The sequence below is a fragment of the Heloderma suspectum genome, chromosome 2, assembly GCF_057233095.1.
Source record: "Heloderma suspectum isolate Gila_16-S chromosome 2, 16-S_ref, whole genome shotgun sequence".
NCBI classification, from domain to species: Eukaryota; Metazoa; Chordata; class Lepidosauria; order Squamata; family Helodermatidae; genus Heloderma; species Heloderma suspectum.
Genome location: NC_139459.1, coordinates 276,267,773 through 276,290,518, shown reverse-complemented (window position 1 = coordinate 276,290,518; position 22,746 = coordinate 276,267,773). Strand labels below are relative to the sequence as shown.

The following is a 22,746-nucleotide window of genomic DNA, read 5'->3' as shown; positions in this document are numbered from 1 at the left end:
GAGCTCCATTGAATTCTGGGATTCAGAATAAATCCCTGGGCTCAGAATTCTTTAATTCTAAGTGTATATATTTTTCCCCAGCCTCCAGCTCTAATAAAAAACAAAGTAGAGCCTGCAAGTCTGAAATCTGCCCACCCCATTCTAGAGCAGCGCATGGTTCTGCAAGTTGGCTGAGTCAGAAAGAGCTCAGGACTGCTGTGTTTAAGGAAATGGGTGGTGGCAGCAGGAGGGGGCAAAGGTACAACAGAAGATGCTGCTGCTCTCTGGGACCAGCCCTTAGGGCAGGGGTGCAGTACTGTTTGGGGGGTGGGGGCTAGATTGCCCCCCACCCTACACTCTGCAGGCCAGATGACATCAGGGGCCATGGCCCTGCTTTCTGACACCTCACTCCCCTGTTTCCTTTTTCTGCCCTTTGTGCTGGAAAGAGGCACGGAACTGTGCCTCCTGCCAGCACAGAGAAAGCCCAGGCTGCCCCGTGCTGTCTCAGATTGGAGATAGCTGTGGGGATGCGTTCTGAGGGGTTTCCTTCAGGGGGGTGCTCAGAGCCTATGCCCCGTCCCCTGGAGGAATCCAAAGAGGTGGCATGGGCTGGATTGGGGTGTCCCACGGACAGGAGTTTCTACACCCCTAACTTAGGAACTGCTGACAGTGAGAACATGGGAAGAGCCCTGATGACTCTGATGAATCAGACCAAAGTCCATCTAGTCCAGCATTCTGTTCCTGCGGTGGCCAATCAGCTGCCTGTGGGAAGCCCATAATAAGGGCTTCAAAGACTGACAAAAGATGGAAAGGCTTCACTCCTGGCTTATATGATGTGGAGAGAGTGGTTATTCCCAGGAGGGAGCTGATCCTTCTCTCTCTCTCTCTCTCTCTCTCTCTCTCCCTTCCATTAGGCATTACTGAATCTGGCTGAGAGGCTAGGAGAGGCCAAGCCAAGGGGACTCACCAAAGCAGACATTGAGCACCTTCCATCCTACCGTTTCAACCCAGAGAGCCATCAGTCAGAGCAAACCTTGTAAGTACTGGGGGAGAGTTTAGAGAAGTTCTCTGATAGCTTCTTTATTTCATACAGTCAAGAGTGCCCAGGTGAGAAGGGAAGGCAGTGCAGTTGAGGGGGGCAATCCCGAAGCCACCCTCCCACTTCATCCAGAGCATTGTTTCAAATTTAGAAAAGCAACAGATTGCTTTTCTTTTTAAGTGCTTAATACATATTTAAATGGATAACCATGCTAGGTGCTGGGGTGGGGTGGGGTGAGGGAAGATTATACTTAAACAAAAGAAGAAGAAGAAGAAGCCAAACGCCTGCCCAAAGCATGGGAGGAGAGGAAAATATCTGCATTGGTACACGTGTCTGCAAAAGAGTGACGGTGAGGAGAACCAAGCTCTCCCTCCAGCAAAACAGCCCACTTACATCTGGAAGGAGGTACATCTGGCTTCATCCTTAGGATTAGATGGGCTCTGCGAAGCGTAGGTTCAATTTGCAGGTGACCAGTTGTACAGCTAGTTGGGCAGTGAAATAGTTTTCCTAGAGAAGTTCTACAGTCTCCCCTGGAAGTGTGCTGCCAATTTAAATACATTGCACAACTCTTCCATCTTTCCCTCCTCAATAATTTTTTTGCGGTAAGAAAAAAGACGGAAGAAGTGATGGGGAAACATGGGAGGGTCACAAATGGGTGACGGTGATATCTAGACTCCCCTTGAGCCGGGGTGATCGCACAGTAAAAGCCTTGTCTGGAAGCACCTTTGGTACGGGGCACCTAGATAAGTATCTACAACTAGAGGTGAGGGAATCCTACCACAGTGGAAAGGCTAGACCATGCGATTCTTGAAGACTCCTCGTGACTACAGGCCCACATGTGTGGCCCTTGTCTTCTCTCCTGCTGCCTGCCTGACTGGATGCTTCCTACCTCCCCAGGTGTGTCGTGTGCTTCAGTGACTTTGAAGTAAGGCAGCTGCTGCGAGTTCTGCCCTGCAACCACGAGTTCCATGCGAAGTGCATTGACAAATGGTTAAAGGTAACATCCGCAGCTTGGACCAAGGAATCTGTAGTCAAGGAGCCATTGCCGGAAGAGATTGTTCTGTGCTGGGTGTTAGGGCTTAATCAGCAAGGAACATCCTAGGAAGTGTATAGTGGTGGGATGAGACACCTGAACAGGGAAATAGGTCTCATGGAAACCATTTGATATGAGCCAAAGCTTTGTTGCAAGGGTTGGCAACCTGTTTTCTTTCAAGGACTGCGTTCCCTTGGAGGTAATGGGGCGGGGGGCATGCCAGCACTTGGTGGGGCCACAGCTGGCAGTGGGTGGGGTGACCACCCCCTTTTCTCCAGGTTGATGTGAGGAAGGCACCCCTAGACTGGGTTAACTCCAAGAAAAGCAAGGGCCATGTGACAGAGTTTGGGTAGTTGTCTGCCAGTCTTAGGCTCCTTTCTGCCAGCTTGTCCCTGGTTTTAATCCAGAACGGAGCATTTCTCCTATCTTGTTCCATTCTGAGATTTGCCTTTTCCATCTTTATACTTATTTTTCTTCTTATTTACTGTTAAACAAACTTGTTCTCAATCTTAAAAAAAAGAAAGAAAAAAGGTTCATCTTCGCTCTTCTCCTTCCTCCGCTACGGTTTGTTTTCCTCCTCTTCTCTGTGGCTCCTCCAGAAAAGAAAGCAGCCGCCAAAGCTGCAAAAAAGGAAAACAAAGTTACTCGCGACTGGCTGTGCAGGAGCCCGCTGAAAGCTGACTGGACCCGCAGCCTCAGATCAGAGCGTGATCTCACCGGCTGTGCTCAGGGGCAAAGATGCAGTGAGAGGCAGTTTGCCAGCTCTGCTCACCTGTGAATCCTCATTGCCAGCAATGCAGCCAGAAGCAGCCTGACCCCAAGGGAAGTGGTCGTGGCTGAGGGAGTCGAGGCGCTTGTGTCTATAGACCACAGCACCCTCTCTGGGACAGACCCAGAGCCGTTTATTGGGCTGGAATCAGGGTCTGAAGAAGTGATTCAGAAGCCCCAGACACAGCAGATCAGCTTCTCAGCAAAAAGAAGGGTGAGAGTAATAACTGATTTCCACCCCACGCCTCCCCGCGACAACTTCCCCCCAAACACAGTGGGTGGTCATTTTGGATTCTAGTTTCACTTTTATAAATGAGGCTGAATCCCCTCTGTCTCCTCCAGTTTTAACCAAAGCAAGGCCTGTGGAGTCACAGCCCCCTCCCATTAAGAATATTTCCCTAATTTATCAGTTATTTCACAGCTCACAAAAACTGTCCTGGAGCAGCTGCAATTCCTGGCCACAATGCCAAATACATTTGTGACCCACAGCCTTCTGATTCCCCCCCGCCCCCTGATTCAAAACTGCCAGCAGGCCTCCTAAGCCTCAACAATTTGCAAACATCCGACCTCCACGCTTGGCCACCTCTCTTTGGTGGACTCCAGGGAGGGTTCACCTTATTCCCACTCAACAGCCACAGGGAGTGCTATCAAGGCACTTAATTTTAATCCTATTCCACTACAGGATAGTGACTCCTCTTTGTCCTCCCAGGGCAAAGGGGACTCGGACATAGAGGAGGGCTCGTGGTCAGACATGGAGATAACAGAAGATGCCTCCATAGACAGTTTTTTTTAAAAAATAGAAGAACTTCTTACCCTTACCATCTAAGGCAATCTCTACTTTAGCCATTAATCCTACTAAGGCAGAGAAAGTACAGCCACTTGCACGGTGGGTGGCCACGTCTCCCAGATCTAAGCCAGCCACTAGGGAAGGTTCCCTTCCCCAGTTCTTCTTAAAAACTGTTGAAAGCGGAGTTGAGCTCTTCCATTCAGGGTAAAGAAGGTGCAAACATTGCACATTGCTTCTATACACAACCCCAGGATATAATGGAAGAACTTAAGACACCTCTTGTAGATACCCCAGTGGCTGTGCTGATCTCAGGAGCAATCATGCTGAAAGATGGGGACACACCCCTTAAGGGCCCAGGTGAATGAAGGTCTGACGTTGCATTGAAGAAGGCCCATATCATGTCAGCCCTTGCCTTACATGCCCCAGCAGTCTTGTCCTATTTTGCAAGGGCTTCAGTTCTCTGGGTTGAAGATACTATAAATAATAAGGACCTGAACCAGACCGCCCTTTATAGGAGGCTGATCAAACTCTCTAAGTCGTTCCCTTTTATAGTAGATGCCACCCAAGATGCCCTCCAGTTTACACATGAGCCACTGCAGCTAGTACAGTGGCCTGCAGATCTATTTGGCTCTAATGGTGGAATGTGGACATACCATCCAGAGGCAACTCTGTCATGGTGCCTTTTCCGGGGTGGATTTCTTCAGGAAAAAAAAGCCCTAAAAGGCATCCTGATAGAAACAAAACAAAAAAGAAAGTAATGCCCTCCTCCTCCAGGTGGGAGGACAAAACACCTGTTGGCAGAACCCACCCTTTTCTTTGTCCCTTGAGGAATACTAACCTTTCCTCCTTTTGATCCAAAAACTACAGATACCCTAGGCCCGTCTGGTCTAGGTCACATTTCCAATCCAGAAACTCCAGCTCCACCAACTCTTCTTCCAAACTTTCTGCTTCCTTCCAACCAGCAAAACCAGGTCACCAACAGTTCTGATGCCAGAAACATCTCAGCGGGGGGAATGCTGCAACAGTTTCTACCAGCCTGGGAGCAGTCAGCCTCAGATCGCTAGGTCATACACACCATCCACAGTGGCTCCTCCATAGAATTTCAAGAAGCCCTTCCTCTTCAGTTCCTCCCATCTCTGATGTCATGCTCCATAACCAAACCACAGACCATATCCTGAGTGATCCAGCATCTGGTCGACATAGGAACAATAGAACTGGTACCGAAACAAGAAAAGCTCTCTGGCATTTACTCTATCTTATTTGTTGTGCCAAAGAAAAATGGAGATTGGAGATCCATTTTAGACCTCAAGCACATCAACAAGTATGTCAGGTACAGACAATTCCGCATGGAGATGCTTCACAAACAGAGAAGTGCTCCACAAGGGAGAATTTCTATGTTCAGTTGACCTGACAGAGGCATATCTCCACATTGCCATCTGTGTACACTACAGGAAATTTCTGAGATTTTGAATATCAAACACAACATTTCCAGTACAAAGTGATGTCCTTTGGCCTAACCTCCGCCCCAAGTGTCTTCACCAAAATCATGGTGTCCCTTATAGTGCATCTTTTGTCTTTAAGGGATCCATATTTATCTCTTTTTAGATAACGTGCTTCTCAGATCAACCTCCAGAGAGAAGGCCCTGAACAACTTATACCTAACCATGGCCTCTCTCAACCATCATAGCTTCATTATCAACAAAAAGAATCTCTTACAACCAGCTTAGTCTCTCCTTCATCTAGAAGCCCTCATCAACACCTCCATGGGCCATATGTTCCTTTGCCCAGAGAAAGCGCTCAAACGTCAATGAAAGACAACACACCTTTGCCACAGCAGTACAGCAGATCTGATGGGTTTGGCATATGCCTTGGGTCTAATGATCTCCTGCCTAGGCATCATCTCGTGGGCAAGACTTCATTCCTGCCCTCTACAGTGGCTACTTCTGCCCTTCCAGACTCGGAATACAATAAACAACTTTGGCAGATACACCTTACTCAACAACTCAAGTCTTCCCTTCTTTGATGACAAATCCCGCAGAATCTGAAGCTGGGCACACCATTCCAAGAGCCTCCCAAGATCATGCTGACCACTGATGCCAGCCTGGAGAGATGTGGCGCTCGCTACAGCAGTCAGGTTGCCCAAAGCCACTGGCAAGTAGCAAAACAAAAACACAGCATCAGCTGGCTAGAACTCAGATAAGTGCACCTCAGCCTGAGGCACTTTGCCTGCCAGCTGCAGCATTCACACATCCAGATGGACAAAACCACAACCAAAGTCCATATGAATTGCCAAGGTTGGAGGAAATCTTGCTCTCTTCACAAGGAGGCGCAAGCTATGCTTCTCTGGGCCGAGTGGCATCTCGCCTCCATCTCAGCTCAGCAAATCTGAGACAAGCTGAACCGAACTGTAGGCTGTCTCAGCTGGCAGTTGATAGATCCAGGAGAATGGAACCCCCATCCATCAATCTTTTAAGAGATACAGAATCACTTCAGTCCAGTAACACCCCCCCACCGGTTCCTTTTATGATTCCACTGCTATGGAGCCAAGGACAAGGGTGCTTTAAACATGCCATGGTTCAGGGCAGGACTCTACACCTTCCCCCCAAGCCCACTCCTGGCTAGGGTACTGCAAAAAATCTGGACAGACCAGGCAGTGATTATCCTGGTAGCTCCCTTCTGTCCCAGAAAGCATTCTGCCCTCTTTCTGCCCTCACTCCTCTCATCCCATGGAGAAGGGCTGGCATGAGTTGGATGTATGCAGAGAGATCAAGGTCTGTCTCAAATGTACCTTCACCTGGGGAGCTGTTCCTTCTATGAGTATAATTTCCTCTCTGTGCTTCTTCCCTGTTTCTCCTCTGTGGTCTTATTTTCTTCTACTAGAAGTTGGGAGATCTTTTCACTGCTCTGCTACTGAGCTGTAGCCATGGATGGAATGGCAGGGAGAGCCTGGGACTGGCAGACTACACAAAACTTTGTCACGTGGTCCCTGCTTTTCCTGGGCGATAGAGGGAGGTAACCCATTGTGGGATGCCTTCCGCACACCAAATCAGAAGGAACCTTCTTGGTAGGTACCAATGTTCCATTCTCTCTCTCTCTCTCTCTCTCTCTCTCCCTGCCCCCTCCCACTGTTCCTCCCCACCCAGTGGGCTCCTGGGGAAGATCTCTCTTGCCAGAAGCCTATACTGACCACTTGCAGAGGGCTTTTGAAATTAGGCTGAAGGCTGCAGGTTGTCCACCCCTGCAAGCTTTGGCAGCTCCTTTTACTGGCTGATGGTTGCAACTGCATCAGGATGAGGCAGCTGGGCAGGGTGACAGCAGAAAGTAGATCTGGATCTAATGGTGGATCTTTGGGTGATTTGCAACAGACAGGCAAAGATTTATGACTCCCAGTTGTTTAACAATGGCAACAACAAATTGACTCTTCCTCCACCTGCCCTAGAGTATACTGCTGAAATGAAGAAGCCATGGGGGTAACCAGGAGTGTACTTTTGTGTAGAAGGCCTGTGAACTCCATTCAGTTTTGGTATTCAAAACAAATACCTGAGCTCAGGATTCCTTAATTCTAAGTGTATGTCTTTTGCACCAAGCTCTGGTTGGTGGATCTCAAAATAGATCCCGCAAGCCTAAAGTCTTCCCTCCCTTTCTTGTCACATTCATAATGGCTATAATCTCTGTTCAACATTGTGTGTGAATTATGCAGGTGTCCAGGACACTGATTTTATTATAGGAGTGGGCAAAGTGTGCCCCCCCGATGTTGGAGTGCACCTTCCACCAGCCCTACAGCAACATCTGGAGGGCCACACTGTCTCCCTGTCCTGACTTGATTACGCACAAATTCAAGTGTTGGTAAATCATGGTGGCGCATTTGTAAGGCAACTCAGTCCTAGTTTTAATGTGAGGGTGGGGAAGATCACAGGTAGAACCCCTATGGAAGAGAATTTAAGAAGAACTCTACTGGGTCAGACTATGGATCTATTTAGTTTAGCATCCTGTTTCCAACAGTGGCCAGCCAGACACTTCTGTGAAGCCCACAAGCAGCACATGAAATCAAGAGGCCTGGCCTGCTTTTTGTCCCCTAGTAACAAGTATTCAGAGGTATATGAACTCAGAGGTTCTATTCACCATCATGCCTAATATCCTCCATGTATTTGTCTGATGCCCATTTCAAGTCATCTGAGCCAGTGGTCATTGCCACATCATGTAGCTGCAAATTCCTGTTAATTAATGGTGTGAAGAAATGCTATCTTCTGCTCGCCCTGCATCCACTTCACTTGATAGAACCCTGTTCTAGTAGTATAAGGGAGAAACATTTCTATCCACTCCTTTTACACCATCCATAACTTGGTAAAGTCTTACCCTGGCCCCCCTTTGTTGCCTTTTTCCCTACACCAATTTAAAAACCCATGTACTTGACCATGGCTCAGTAGTAGAGCACTGCTTTGCATGGAAAAGGTCCCAAGTCCAATCCCCAGCATCACCAAGTAGGGCTGGAAAAATTCATGCCTGAAACCCCGAAGAGCCGCCGCCAGTCAGTGTTGATAATACTGGGCTAGATGGGCCAATAGTCAGACTCTGCATAAGGCAGCTTCCTGTGTTCCTATCGCCTTTCCTGCCACCCCTGATGGTTTTACTTGTTCTGTTCTACACTTTTTCCAACTCAATGATACCCTTTTAAAGACAGGGCAAGCAAAACTGTACACAGTATTCCCAGTGTGGCAACACCATAGATTTATAGAAAAGTGATGGTATACTGGCAATTTTCAGTCCCTTTCCTAATAATTCTCAGCCCTGAGTTTGCTCTTTTCACTGCAGCTGCATGCCAAGTCAGTGTTTTTGGGTGTGTATATGTCCATATGCCTATAATATATTTCCCTCCCATGCGCATCACTCTGCACTTATTTAGATTAAATCTTATTTGCCATTTTGTTGGAATGGTTGGATTTTCACCATCTTAATTTGGTGTTGTTCACAAATGTGGCCACCACTGTACTCACCCCTGACCCCAGATAATTTACGAACAGTGAAATGACATCGGTCCTGGTACAAATCCTTGGAGGACCGTGCTTCTTACTTCCTGTTATTGTGTGTGTGTATGTATGCAAAATAGGGGTGACCAGGAAAGAACTGGTCTCATTTGGCAATTTCTCTGTGTGTTTGCCCTATAAAACTGACATACACCACAGCGCATATATTTTTGAACTTTGTTATCTAAACCCACTGGAGGAATCAAACTGATTGAGATGAAATAAATATTTCTGCAGGTTTTATGTTATTCACCTTGACCAGATTTGTCTTAGGTCCTTCCCTTAAAAATGGATGTCGCTGTATCTTAAGCTGCTAGTTCTGCCAGCCCCAAAAGCAGTGAACTTGCCTGTGCTTCCCTGTAGCAGGCCAGCTGGAGCCTTTTCAGTGGACAGGGGTTAGCCAAGATGGCCACATCTGTAGTTTCACACTTGCATCCTTGCCTTGGTCGTTGCAGGCAAACCGCACATGCCCCATCTGCCGAGCAGATGCCTCAGAAGTGCACCGGGAGGCCGAGTGAGGCTCGTCGACACACTGCTGCACAAATTCACTCCCGGATACGGACCTTGGACCAGGGGCTTGGGCCAGCCTGTGTGCTCAGCCTCTGGGGCCTCTCCTGGGATGTGGTGAGAATATAAGCAATGTATGACACCCCCTCCCCCTCACCCCATGGCATGGACTGGGCCTGGTGGTCGAGCCAGCTCCGCGGTGTCATGCTTTGTAGGGGGAGGTGTCCCCATGTGCTCCGCACTCCAAAGACTCTCCATCCTTTGCGCCATTACTTTCCAGGTGTTTGCATTCCTTTTTGGTTTTGGGTTTTCCTTTCCTGTTTGGTTTTGGTTCTGTGGATGTCTGACCCTGATTTTAGTCTGAACTCATCCCCTTCTGGTGGCGGCGCTTTTGGGCCCTCGAATGCAGAGCAGCTCCAAGGGCGGGGAGACAGGTGAGGAAGTGCCTGATTCACCAGCCACTTGCCCAGAGCACAGTGCTGCACGGCAGGCGGCGGCAGCAGCGGGGCGTTAGGGTTGGTTGCAACACTGATGTGAGCGGCCTGAGGCCTTGCCAGAAACAGCTGTGGCTGCCCCCACACAGATCATGGGCCAGTGCCACCTTCTGGTGTTTGCTGTACACAACCCACACACTGCAGCCTTCTGGCTTCTCATACCACCCCCCGCCCATGCTTCGCTGAGATTCCGACTGGTGTTCAGGGCTGTTCTCACAACTAGCTGAGGGATGGCGGGGAAAACAGGCCTGAACCAGGACCCAGCAATATCTCACCCCGCCCCTCCTTGTCATTGCTGTGAAGCAATTTGGGGGGAAAGACCCATTTTTCTTCAAAAGAGGAGGGGGACAAGTGTGCAAGTCAGAATCCCTGTAACAAAGCAGCCAGCTCTGTTTGCTACATACAGAAAGGGATGGAGCCTGTGTCTTGGGACTGAGAATCATGTTAGAGCAGATGCCTCTTCCGCTTGCCTTCCCTTTGCACACACACCCCAGTTACTTTTTTTATTACATTTGGGTGCCCCGCCCATTCCTGTGAACCCCCTCCCCCAAATCAAGGTTGCGCCACTGGCTGTAAACTATTCCCAGGAGGGTGCCTGTGTGTTTTCTTTCTCCCTGTTTTCCTCCTGCACAGGACGGGGGAGATGCTCAACAGGCCGAAGCAGAAGCCTTCCACCCTCCCATTGTAATTCCCACCTGCTCCTCTGTACCAAACCCAGGCTAAGCCCCTGAAAGCTGTTGGGCAGCTGTGAGGCTCTCCGCAACAGCATCCTGGGCAGAAAACAGATGGGGAATTATTTATTAATCTTGTTGTTGTCTGCCCTTGCACTAGCTATCATGGAGAAAGCCCATCTGGTGACCCCTGCTGCCTCCAAGATGCTGTGTGCAGTGATACAGCATCGGCTTGCTTTCCTTTTGAATGAGAGCAGGCTGGCAGTTTCGCTCCCTCCTTGCCCGCCTGCCTGCCTTTCTTGCTCTGCCCTTCCCTCCACCCCAATCAGGTTTGGCCTACTACTGCGACCGCCACCCCAGTGGGTTTTTCTGCATGGCCTGATGCTTGTGCTCTGGGTCAGAGACCTTAGGGGTGTTTTGCCATGACAAGCATACACTTAAGTTGTGTGCCTTCCTGTGTCTGCACACATACACTATCCTACCTAAAACACCTGCTGGTTTGAAGCAAGAAAGCAACCAACCTGCCACCATGTTAACAGAAACCTGTTATCGTTAAACTAAAAGTTGTTTTGCATGATTATACCGTGGAGCAAGAGAGAAGCCCTCACCGTGTAGTTGGTTTGTGTTCTGAAGCCTGGCAGAAGACTCGGAGAGGACAACAAAACCTAATGTAAATGTTCACAAATTATGCATGCATGTTATGACCAGCTTGGAACTTGGTATTGGCTAACTCTCTAGCCAGCTGTGGGGTGATGGGGGGTGGGGAAGAGGGAGTTCTTTGTGCTCAGCTGATTACTGCCATGCACTGTACTGCACATGTCCGCAACGCCTCACAAGGACCGTTAACGCTTTTCGGGGCATTTCTCTTTCCCCTCCCTCCCCTCCAAACTGGAGATTGATTCGAAAGCTGGTTGGGCCCGGAGGAGGCCACGTGGTCTTGCTGGACTTAGCCGGAGGTCAGGTTGCAAGGGTCTATATCTGTCAGGGCTCCTGAGCAGTTAATGGCTGTTGTGGAAGGAGGAGTTTGGCAGGTGCAGCTTCTCCATTACGGTGCTGCAGAGGTGGGAGAAGCTACCCCTGCTGCCATGCTCCTTTCTCCCACACCCCCTTCCTTCTCTGCAGCTACTACCAGCATGGGAGTGTCATCCTGCATTGACTAGTGACCCTATAGGTGGCAAGTCTGGCAGTGCGGCTCTCAGTCAGAATTCGATCTCCACCAGCCACCAGGTGGAGTTGTGTTTTCCTTCTGCATCTTCTGCTGCCCACCTCCTCCTCCAACTGGCAGTCACAGTCTGGCTTTACGGTCTCCCCTTTGAAGTGGGTGGCAGCAGATGAGAGCGGTGGCTGTGGGAGAGCCCAAGATGGGGCCCTGGTTTCTCTGCTCATCTAGCAGTAGCAGCCGTAGCAGGAACCATTCCCAGGCCTGTCCAGATAAATGGGGCATCTTCCTCCTGCCCCTTCACCTAACTGCTCTAGAGCAAGTGGGTAGAGTTCGTTTATGACTCAGGACCCGCAGTGCACATGCTGGCTTCCAAGCAGCTGCGGCTGACTGTTCTGGGACAAAGGGCCACATGACCACAAAGAGGCACTAAGGAATGGAGTAGGTGGGGCGTGCCCCATTCGTCTGATTGGGCTGGACCAGTCCAGGAGTGGGGCTTGCAAGGGAAACATGGCTTCCAACTCAGCTCTTTCCACTGGGGTGTTCTGAGCTGGGATGGTGGCTGGGGAGGGAGGGCATAGCCTCTCTTAAATCTATGGGCAGGCACAGTGTAGCTGTCGGTGTTTCTCTGAGCACACCGGCTCTCAGCAATACTTACCTCTAAAGCATGGGGAAATCTCGAGTGTGGCTGGGGTTGCCAGGCCCTTTGCCCTGGTGCTCCCAGCCATGTGTGGCGGAGGTGAGGAGCTGTTTTCACCCCAGCACTTTCTGGGATTCTTGACCCATTTTGAGATGTGGAAGTCGTCATAGTGCTAGGATAGGTGGGGTTTAGGAACTTCCTTTGGCCTCTTCAGTTGTAGTCCAGGATAAAAATGGACTTCAACCCCTCAGCGTATGCAGTTAGATTAGTCAGGAACACAGCTGGGCAGGTAGGTAGGAAGTATCCGGGTCGGTTTTGCTACAACTGACTTGCAATCTCTATGTGATAGAAGCAGCTGGCCTGCTGCTAGATCAGGAAATTACTAACTAACCTCTTGAACTCTGGGCAGGCCCCAGCTTGCTTTCTTTAGGAAAAAAAATCAGTGACATGAATTTGTGATGAGTGAGGTTAGTATTTTTAAAGGGTTGCTTCTCTCCCCTCCCCCCGCCCCCCCGGGCCGTTTGTGTTTTAGCTGATGCAGGTTACCGTGCAGTCAAATAATACGGTGGATAAGGTCAAATAATTCACCTCTTCCTCCCCCCCCCCCGCCCTGGTTTTTCAGAGGGTTAGGATAGCTGCAGTTCGACGCCTAAGCCAGGTCCTGGCCCGTGCACGCGCGCATACACAGCGGAATGGGCCGCTTGCCATAGTGAAACTGCACAGACACCAGCAGCTCCTTCATCCCCGTCCTTCTGTGACCAACTGATTCTCCTCTCCCCCTCCCACGTCAAGCCAGTGCCTTGTGTCCAACCCACCTCCTTCCCTGGCCTTTCCCCTTGTTTCACAGCTCTTAAAGGAAAAACAAAACAAAAGCAAAACCTTATTCCACATGACACAAATAACCAAAGGTCTTTACTGTATATATATATATTTTAAAAAACCCACCGGAGGCGTTTCTATATTTATAGCCAATCAGAATAGTGCCGACGCCCGCCCGCTTTCAGTGCTCTCTTCTCCTTCCCCCGCCATCTTTTCAGAAAGGTTATTTGGGGGTGGGGAGGGTAGAAAAGCCTTACGGTTCTTCTGATGGTGACTCGAAAGCTCACAGCTCGTGTGCTGCAGAATTTATTCCAATGAGCAGCTAAAATTATTATCATTAAAACAAAACTAAAAAAACACAAAAAAATTACTAAAACATTTATTTAGGATGTTTGTGATTGCTGATTGCGCTGTAGATGCCACTGTTTACCAATGATTTCCTGTGGTGGGATAGTGGACTGTTTACTGTTCTTTTATACCAGTCTCGTGCCCTCCAGAGGGGTAGCTCAGCTTCACCCTACAAGGAGAGGAGCCTCCCTGTAGGGCACCAGGGCATTTGTTCTGTGTTAGAAAGTTTATATATATATATTATATATATATTATAAATATATATATATAATTTTTTTTGCTCTGTTACTTGCACATTTACAGTTACCTCATTTTTCCCATGTATGTATTTGAAAAAAGGCTAATATATAGAGAAAAAAAAGGTTCTTAAATCTCTAAAAAAGTGTTTGTTTGTTTTTCCATTCCATTGGAATCATATTGGTTTGTAGCATTTAACATAACTAGTATGTTGTATTATATATATGTGTATTATACTGATTGAAATTTTTAACAGATTTGTACTTTTTTTAAAATGAAAGTTGCTAGTTCTGCTTGACCAAGTAGTGCAATCATTATTTTTTTTAATGTTGTGGCTGATTTTGAGAGGGATATTCACTAATAAATGTATGATGTATACCAATGAGGGCAGGCCAGTCTCTTCTCTTGGTGGAGGCAGTGCTATCAGGAAGGTTTTTAACATAACTATTATTAGATGTTTCCTGTCCCTCCTCCAAGGAGCTAAAAATGGTTTTCTGGCTCATTAGGGCTCTGATTTAGCCAAGACTAGGCTGAGAGCAAACTTCATGTACCTGAGCAAGGATTTCAGTTGGGATTTCCCACATCCAAAATTTCCACAACACCACAAGTGGCTCACAAGATTATCAAGTAGTAGTAACGATCATGACAAATGCTCAAATCCGTGCTTAAAAGCTAACTTGCTCCATTGCTCTCATTATTGGTGCCACATCAAAATACCAGACGCTAAGCTAGTGGCTTCCTTCACAGGCTTCAGTGAAATCATGGCGCTCCTGAAACATTAAACTGGTGTCCATAGACTTTCAGGGGTTGGAACAGTAGGGCACTTTTGGCATTCCCGTGAGCTACTCAGTGATGCATGTGACACTGCCACCTATAGTTTGAAAGAACGATCCAGCACTCCTGTGTGAGTGTTATTGTTCTTATCTGCTGCACCTCCCATAGCAAAGGAAACCAAGCGCAAGCTAAGATGTGGAATTTGGTATATATTATTTTGCGTCTTTATTGATTCTAGTCACCTGCCACCTGAAGCCACTCTCTCCAAAACTTAAACTCGCTATGTTCCTTGAGCCCCAGGACTAGAGTGCAGATTCGCTTGTGGTTGATCATTGGGCTGTTAAATGTCATGACTGGGTTCTGTAAAATAAAACACATGGCTGTAGTTAGAATAAGGGAGTATCGAACCTGGCATCTTTTTGCATGTTTGGACCAATTCACAGAGGATAGATCTGCCCATGGCTAGTCGGCACGAGGACTCTTAGAAACCTCCAGATTCAGAGCAATGGTAGCAAACGGCCGTTGCCCTTATGTCTCTTGATGGACCTCCCCAGAGGCATCAGCTTCACCACTGTGGGAAACAGGATGCTGAACTAGAGGAGCCTTTGTTTTGGTCCCACAAGCCTCTTCTGTGAACATTTATTTTGAAATAAAGTTTAAAAAATGAAGGCAAGAAAAAAAATGTTATACATAATATAACATCACTAAAGAAATAAACTCACTAATCACCATTCTTAGCTGATCACCAATATGCTTCTGGGACAGCTAGAGTAAAACAGCCTAAGTGGAAGGCTCTCTTAAGAGAAGAATGGAAATACAAATTATACAGCATACAGAAGGGGTGTGTATATTAACCAGAAAAAATATAGGCAACTGTACTTGCTTGGAACTTGATCCAAATTTGAAAGGCTTCCCCATAAATTAGGGTTCCTTGCTGACTGCACTTGCACTTCCTATGATCTACTGCTAGTTAGTTGTACAAAGAAAAGTGGTGCAGCCCACACCGCAGCCTGCACTCTGTATTTGGGCTTCCAAGCTTACCATGTGGGGCTTATTGGGTCTCGGACTATCTTTTGGGACCATGCCCTTCCCTACTGGGAGTCCTTTTTCCTTAGTGGTGACTTGTACCTGTGAATCCATTCACATTGCCAGCCTTGTATTTGCTTCTTTTAGCAATGGTTCAACCCAATTTCTTTTTGAGATGGGATCCTGCCCTCCTCCCCCAGCAAGCTGCATCATACAACCATCTTGGCTACAGCCATCTGAACATTAGAAACAAATTACTTGCATCTGTTTTGAATGCTGCATAGTGCACACACTTGAGGCACCACTTTCCTTGTTAAAAAGTGTGGAAATGGTTAGTGGGAGAGGATGATGACCATCTCTGTACTTTGATGAAAAGCCCAGGGATTTAAAACTCTCACATTCACAACTGTAATTTTTTGTTTTTACTCTGGTACGAAAACAGGAGTGTAAGCTCTGATCCTAGAATCTGAGGCCCTTGTCCCTATGTTTACAGAGCTAACTTCCAGAGAGAATGTGAAAAAGGGCTTTAATTGGCACACAGCCATCTCTTCAGGTTCCTGATAGGAACTATAATCTACGTGTCAGGAACGCACTATAAGGAAGAGGGAGTTGTACCACTCTAGCTTTGTGTTCAGCAGATCTTGTGGTGGGGGTGGCTAAAACATTGCCTTCCTCGTAAGAGATGAGCTCATCTTGATTTAACACTTCCACTAAATAAATTCTTTCATCTGTCCTTAGTCTCCCACCATTTAGTTTCATTGGATGACCCAAAGTACTAATAGTATGAGGCAGAAAAACATCTCCTTACCCGTGTTCTTCACACCATGCATAGTTGTATACACCTCTATGCCTCCCCTTACCATAAATGCTTGGAGGTCACTCAAAACCACAATAATAGAAGCTCAGCTAGAATGTGTACTACAGTTTAGGAAAGGTAGCACCAAGTCCAAGAGGTCACCAGCATGGTTAACTAGTAGTGTCAAGGAAGCCATTGGAGAAAACAAGGCTTCCTTCAGAAAATGGAAGTCTTGCCCAAATGAGAACAAAGAGGAACAAAAGGGAACACACACTTGTGCAAAGGAAATGCAAGCAAACAATAACAGATGCAAAAAACATTTTGAGGAACATAAATTCTTTATATCAGAAGCGGGAAGCCAGCTAAGGAGGCAATTTGACCATTGGGTGACAATGGAGTTAAAGGAGGATAAGGAGCTGAATGAAATCTTTTTTATCTGTCTTTATTCTTTTTATTTCTGTCTTTACCGCAGGAGATATAGGAGAGATACCTGTGCCTGAACTGATGTTTTCAGGAAGGGAGTCTGAGGAACTGAAGCAAATACTGGTGACAAAAGATGATGTTCTCGACCTTATTGACCAATTGGAAGTTAATAAATTCCTGGCCTAAGATGTTACCTATCGTAGAGTTATCTATCTTGAGTTAAAGAACTCAAATGTGAAATTGCTGATCGTCTATGTAACGTCCCTAAGATCAGCCTCTGTACCAGAGGACTGGAGAATGCCAATGGAGTGCCAATTATTAAAAAGGTATCCAGAGGGATCTGAGAAATTACAGGCCAGTTAGCTTAATATCTGTTCCAGATAAGTTGGTTGAAAGGATTATTCAAAATAAAATTAGTGATCATATAGAAGGATAAATCCTGCTGAAAATGAATCATGGCTTCTGTAAAGGCAAATCCTGAACCACTAATCTTTTAGAGTCCTTCGAGAGTGTCTATAAACATGTGGACAGGGGTGATCCAGTAGATATTGTCTACTTGAGGGTTTTTTTTTTAAAAGGCACTTGATGAAGTCCCTCACCAAAGACTCCTGAGCAAACCTAGCAGTCATGGAATAAGAGAGGTCCTTTTATGGATCAGTAACTGGTTAAAGAACAGAAAGCAGAGAGTAAGAATAAACATTAAAATCTCCCACTGGAGGGATGTAAACCATGGGGTCCCACAGGGATCTGTATTGGGAACAATGACTTCCACCTTGTTCATAAATGATCTGGAATTAGGAGTGAGCAGGGAGGTGGCCAAGTCTGCTGATGACACCAAACTATTTAGGGTGGTTGAAACAAAAAAGGATTGTGAAGATCTGCGAAAGTATCTCTAAACTGGGTGAACAGGCATCAAAAGTGCAAATACAGTTCAATGTAAGCAAGTGTAAAGTAATGCACATTGGGGCAAAAGAATCCCAACTTCATGTATATGCTGATGGGATCTGAACTAGCAATGACTGACCAAGACAGACATCTTGGGGTTGTGGTGTACAGCTCAATGAAGTTGTTGAGCTAGTGTACAGCTGCTGTGAAAAATACAAATTCCATGTTAGGCATAATTAGGAATCAAAACTAAAACTGCCAATGTTATACTCTCCTTATAGAAATCTATGGTTGACCACACTTGGAGTACTGTGTACAGTTCTGGTCATTGCACCTAAAAAAGGATACCATAGAGTTGGGAAAAGGGCAACTAAAATGATCAAGGGGCTGGAGCAACTCCCCTATGAGGAAAGGTTACAATATCTGGTACTGTTTAGCTTAGAAAAAAGGCAAGTGAGAGACATGAAAGAGGTGTGCAAAAGTACGCATGGTGTGGAGAAAGTGGATAGGGAGACAATTTTTCTCCCTCTCTCAAAATACGAGAACCTACGGTCATCCCATGAAGCTGACTGGTGGGCGATTCAGGACTGATAAAAGTCCTCCTTTACACAGTGCATAGTTAAACTATAGAATTTGCTACCATAAGATGTAGTGATATCAACCAATTTGAATGGCCAGTTACTAATCCATAAGTGGACATCTCTTATCCCTTGACTTCTACGTTTGTTCAGCAAACCCTGGTGAAGGACTTTGTAAAAAAACAAAACAACCCCCCCCCCTTTTAAAGTCCAGGTAAACAATGTCTACTGGATTACCCCATTCATATATTTATCAACACTGTCAAGTACTCTAAAAAGTTTAGTGAGACAGGACTTACCTTTGCAGAAGCCTTGGCGATTCTTCAGCATAACAAATTATATATGCTTGATAATTTTATTTTTAATCACGTTTTCCACTAGTTTATCCAGAACGAATGTAAAGCTTACAGGAAGCCAGATTCTGGCTGAACATCAGGAAACACTTCCTGACTGTTAGAGCAATACGACAATGGAACCAATGACCTAGGGAGGTGGTGGGCTCTCCCACACTGGAGGCATTCAAGATGAGGCTGGACAGCCATCTGTCGGGGATGCTTTGACTTGGATTCCTGCATTGAGCAGGGGGTTGGACTCGACAGTGTTCTAGGCCCCTTCCAACCCGACTATTCTATGATTCTAACAGGTCTGTAATTTCCAGGATCCCTTTTAGAAACGGGTGTTACATTGGTGACTTTCCAGTCCTTTGGTACAGATAGCAATCTTTGGGACTTGTAGCATATTTTGCCATATGATTAGCAATTTCACATTTGAATTAAACTCTCTCAGCTGGATACCATCACCTGGTAATTTGTTTTCCATTTGTCAATAAAACCTAGAACTTCCATCACTTGTCATCACTATTTGCCTCAGTTCCTCAGACTCCCATCACAAAAATATCAGTTCAGCATGGGTATTTGTCCTACATCTTCTGCATTGAAAATGAATACAAAATATTCAGCTTCTCTGCAATCTCCTCATCCTCTTTTAGCACTCTTAACTCCCTTGTCATCCAGTTGTCCACCTGCCTCCCTAGCTGGTTTCCTGCTTCTAATTTATTTAAAGAATTTTGTTCTGTCTTTTAATAGTTTCTTTGACACTGCTCATTAACCATACTGGTAACCATTCAGACCTCTTGGATCCTTGGACAAGAGGCTATCAATGAGTCTTTCTAGTACCATTTTGCTCTTAAGATGACAAGACCATGCCTTTGAGAATGCATAATGTGCTTTCCCTTACCCCTATATAGCTACAGCTAGCCTCAGGACATTTGAGGTAAGGGGCTTCCACATTAAACTTCTCAATTCATGTGTTCATAAAATCTCCAACTCATAGATCACAAATATTCCTTTTACTACTGTGCAAAGGAGATCACAAGACTATATGTGCATGTGCTACCAAGGAAGTTGGCTACTGGAATAGATGAGTGGTCCGTCAGCTATCTCTTGACTCAAGCAAATCCCCTATCTGAAGACAGATTAAATTGGCTCTACTTACATTTTTCTGCCAAAGGGCAGCCAGCTAGCCTGCCTGCCACCCAGCTTTGATTTAGAGCTTGGTTGTTCTTAGAGTATTCTGGATTACTTCCTGCCAGTATAGCATTAACAACCCCAGAATCTTTGAAAGGCCAGGGGTGAGGAACCTGTGGCCTTCCAGGTGTTGCTGAACTCCAGCTCTCAGCCCCAGCCAGCATGGCTAATGATCAGGGATGGGAGCTGTGGAACTGTATTCCCTATTAGTCTGGCTTAAGTCCCATTCATTTCAATGGGCCTACTCTAAATAGGACTAACACTGGATACAGCCCGCAGTCTACATCCGGAGAATCATAGAATAGTAGGGTTGGAAGGGGCCTACAAGGCCATCGAGTCCAACCCCCTGCTCAGTGCAGGAATCCAAGTCAGAGCATCCCCGACAGATGGCTGTCCAGCCTCGTCTTGAAGGCCTCCGGTGTGGGAGAGCCCACCACCTCCCTAGGTCATTGGTTCCATTGTTGTACTGCTCTTAACCATCAGGACGTTTTTCCAGATGTTCAGCCGGAATCTGGCTTCCTGTAACTTGAGCCCATTATTCCGTGTCCTGCACTCTGGGATGATCAAGAAGAGATCCTGGCCTTCTTCTCTGTGACAATCTTTCAAGTACTTGAAGAGCACTATCATATCTCCCCTCAGTCTTCTCAAGGCTAAACATGCCCAGTTCTTTCAGTCTCTCTTCATAGGGCTTTGTTTCCAGTCCCCTGATCATCTTTGTTGCCCTCCTCTGAACCCTCTCCAGTGTGTCTGCATCCTTCTTAAAGTGTGGTGCCCAGAACTGGACACAGTACCCCAGATGAGGCCTAACCAGTGCTGAGCAGAGGGGAACTAGTACTTCCCAGGATTTGGAAGCTATGCTTCTATTAATGCAGCCCAAAAGAGCATTTGCCTTTTTTGCAGCCACATCACATTGTTGGCTCATATTCAGCTTGTGAACGACAACATTTCCAAGATCCTTCTCACTTGTAGTGTTGTTGAGCCACGTATCCCCCATCTTGTAACTGTGCATTTGGTTTCTTTTTCCTAGCTGAAGAACTTGGCATTTATCTCTATTAAATGTCATTCTTTTGTTTTCTGCCCAGCACTCCAGTCTATCCAGATCACTTTGAATTTTCTTTCTGTCTTCCAAAGTATTAGCTATCCCGCCCAATTTTGTGTCATCTGCAAATTTGATCAGCATTCCCTGCACCTCCTCCTCCAAGTCATTAGTAAAAATGTTGAAGAGCACTGGGCCCAGGACTGAGCCCTGCAGTACCCCACTTGTTACCTCTCCCCAGTTTGAGAAGGTCCCATTGATAAGCACTCTTTGAGTCCAATTCTGTAGCCAACTGTGGATCCACCGGATCCTTGTTTCATCTAGCCCACCTTGAGCTAGTTTGCTCATCAGGATATCATGGGGCACTTTGTCGAAAGCTTTGCTGAAGTCGAGGTATATGATGTCTACAGGATTCCCACGGTCTACAAGGGAGGTGACTTGATCAAAAAATGAGATCAGATTCGTCTGGCAGGACTTGTTCTTGACAAATCCATGTTGGCTTCGAGTAATCACGGCATTGTTTTCAAGGTCCTTCCAGATAGATTGCTTTATAATCTGCTCCAGAATTTTCCCAGGGATTGATGTCAGACTGACTGGCCTGTAGTTCCCAGGTTCCTCCTTTTTACCCTTTTTGAAGACAGGGACAACATTAGCCCTCCTCCAGTCATCTGGCACTTCCCCCGTCCTCCATGATTGCTCAAAGAGAATAGACAGTGGTTCTGAGAGTTCTTCTGCCAGTTCCTTTATTACTCTAGGATGCAGTTCATCTGGCGCTGGAGATTTGAACTCATTCAAAGTAATTAGGTGTTCCTTGACCATATGCCTATCAATCTCAAGCTGCAATCCTGCCCCTTCAGCCTGTACTTCGCCTTTGCCAGGGGGGTCATAGACCCTCTTTTGGGAGAAGACTGAGCCAAAGTAGGAATTGAGCACCTCTGCCTTCTCTTTGTCATCTGTTATCATTTTGCCATCCTTATTTAATAGCTGAACCACCATTTCTTTCCTCTGTCTTTTACTATGCACGTAGCTGAAGAAAGCCTTTTTGTTGTTTTTAGCATCCCTCGCTAACCTCAGCTCGTTCTCAGCTTTAGCCTTCCTGACGCCATCCCTGCAATTCTGTGCTACCTGCCTGTACTCTTCCTTTGTTACTTGGCCTTCTTTCCATTTCCTATATGTGTGCTTTTTTGTTTTCAGGTCATCCCTAAGCTTTTTGTGAAGCCACTTTGGGTTCTTCTGTTGTCTTCCACCTTTTCTTCTTGTTGGAATTGTTTGTGATTGTGCCTTGAGAATTTCCTTTTTTAAAAGCTCCCACCCATCTTGGACTCCTTCTCTCGTTAGCGTCGCTTGCCATGGGGCCTTACTGATCATTGTTCTGAGTTTATTAAAATCAGCTTTCCTAAAATCCAGGGTACACGTTTGACTACATTCGGCTTTTGCTTCCCTTAGAACCAAGAACTCAAGTACAACACGGCCGCTTTTCCCCCAGCGTTCTACGTTATCCACTAAGTCATCTCTGTTGGTTAGGATCAAGTCAAGGATAGCCGATCCTCTAGTTCCTTCCTCTACTTTCTGTAGGAGGAAGTTATCCGCCACACAAGTCAGGAATTTCCTGGAGGGGCCATGTTTTGCAGAATTTGTCTCCCAACAAATATTGGGGAAATTGAAGTCCCCCATTACTACTACATCATGCTTCCTTAAAACATTGGCTATTTGCTTTTCAAAAGTTTTATCCTCGTCTTCTCCTTGGTTGGCTGGCCGGTAGTAGACTCCGACCACCAGGCTCCTTTTATTCTTTGCTCCATTTATTTTGATCCAGATGCTCTCGATGGGGCTACCAAGCTCATCCTCCTGTATTTCTGTGCGGAGATATGTATTTTTCACATACAGTGCAACCCCACCTCCCTTTCTGTTCCTCCTGTTTTTTGAACAAGTTATATCCTTCCATTGCTGTATTCCAGTCATGAGAGTTATCCCACCAAGTCTCAGTTATACCTATCAAGTCATAATTTCCCTCCTGTATTAAGAGTTCAAGTTCGTTCTGTTTCCCATACTCTGGGCATTAGTATATAGACATCGAAGACCATGTGCTTCATAGTCTGGCTTTCTTCCTACATGTGTCTGAAGACTATTATTGGGCGCTATCAGAGCTGTTCTCTCCATTGCAGTGCATGCGCCAGTTGCCTCATCTTTTTAAAAG

General features: G+C 46.5%; 1 protein-coding gene across 13 annotated transcripts in view; it reads left to right on the top strand.

Moving 5' to 3' along the window:
• The window catches only part of RNF44 (ring finger protein 44), a 90,655-nt gene extending 69,443 nt beyond the window's left edge, over positions 1–21,212 (top strand). For 9 of the 13 annotated variants that reach the window (XM_084839328.1, XM_084839327.1, XM_084839329.1 and 6 more), the window contains 2 exons: positions 894–1,015; positions 1,916–9,035. In XM_084839328.1, the coding sequence (XP_084695454.1) occupies positions 894–1,015; positions 1,916–2,120 (327 nt within the window). In that variant the 3' untranslated portion in view covers positions 2,121–9,035. Of the gene's footprint in view, positions 1–893; positions 9,036–9,085 lie in introns of those variants that run through there. The other 4 variants (XM_084839336.1, XM_084839331.1, XM_084839332.1 and 1 more) reach the window with 4 other exon arrangements.
• Positions 21,213–22,746: the final 1,534 nt, after the last annotated feature.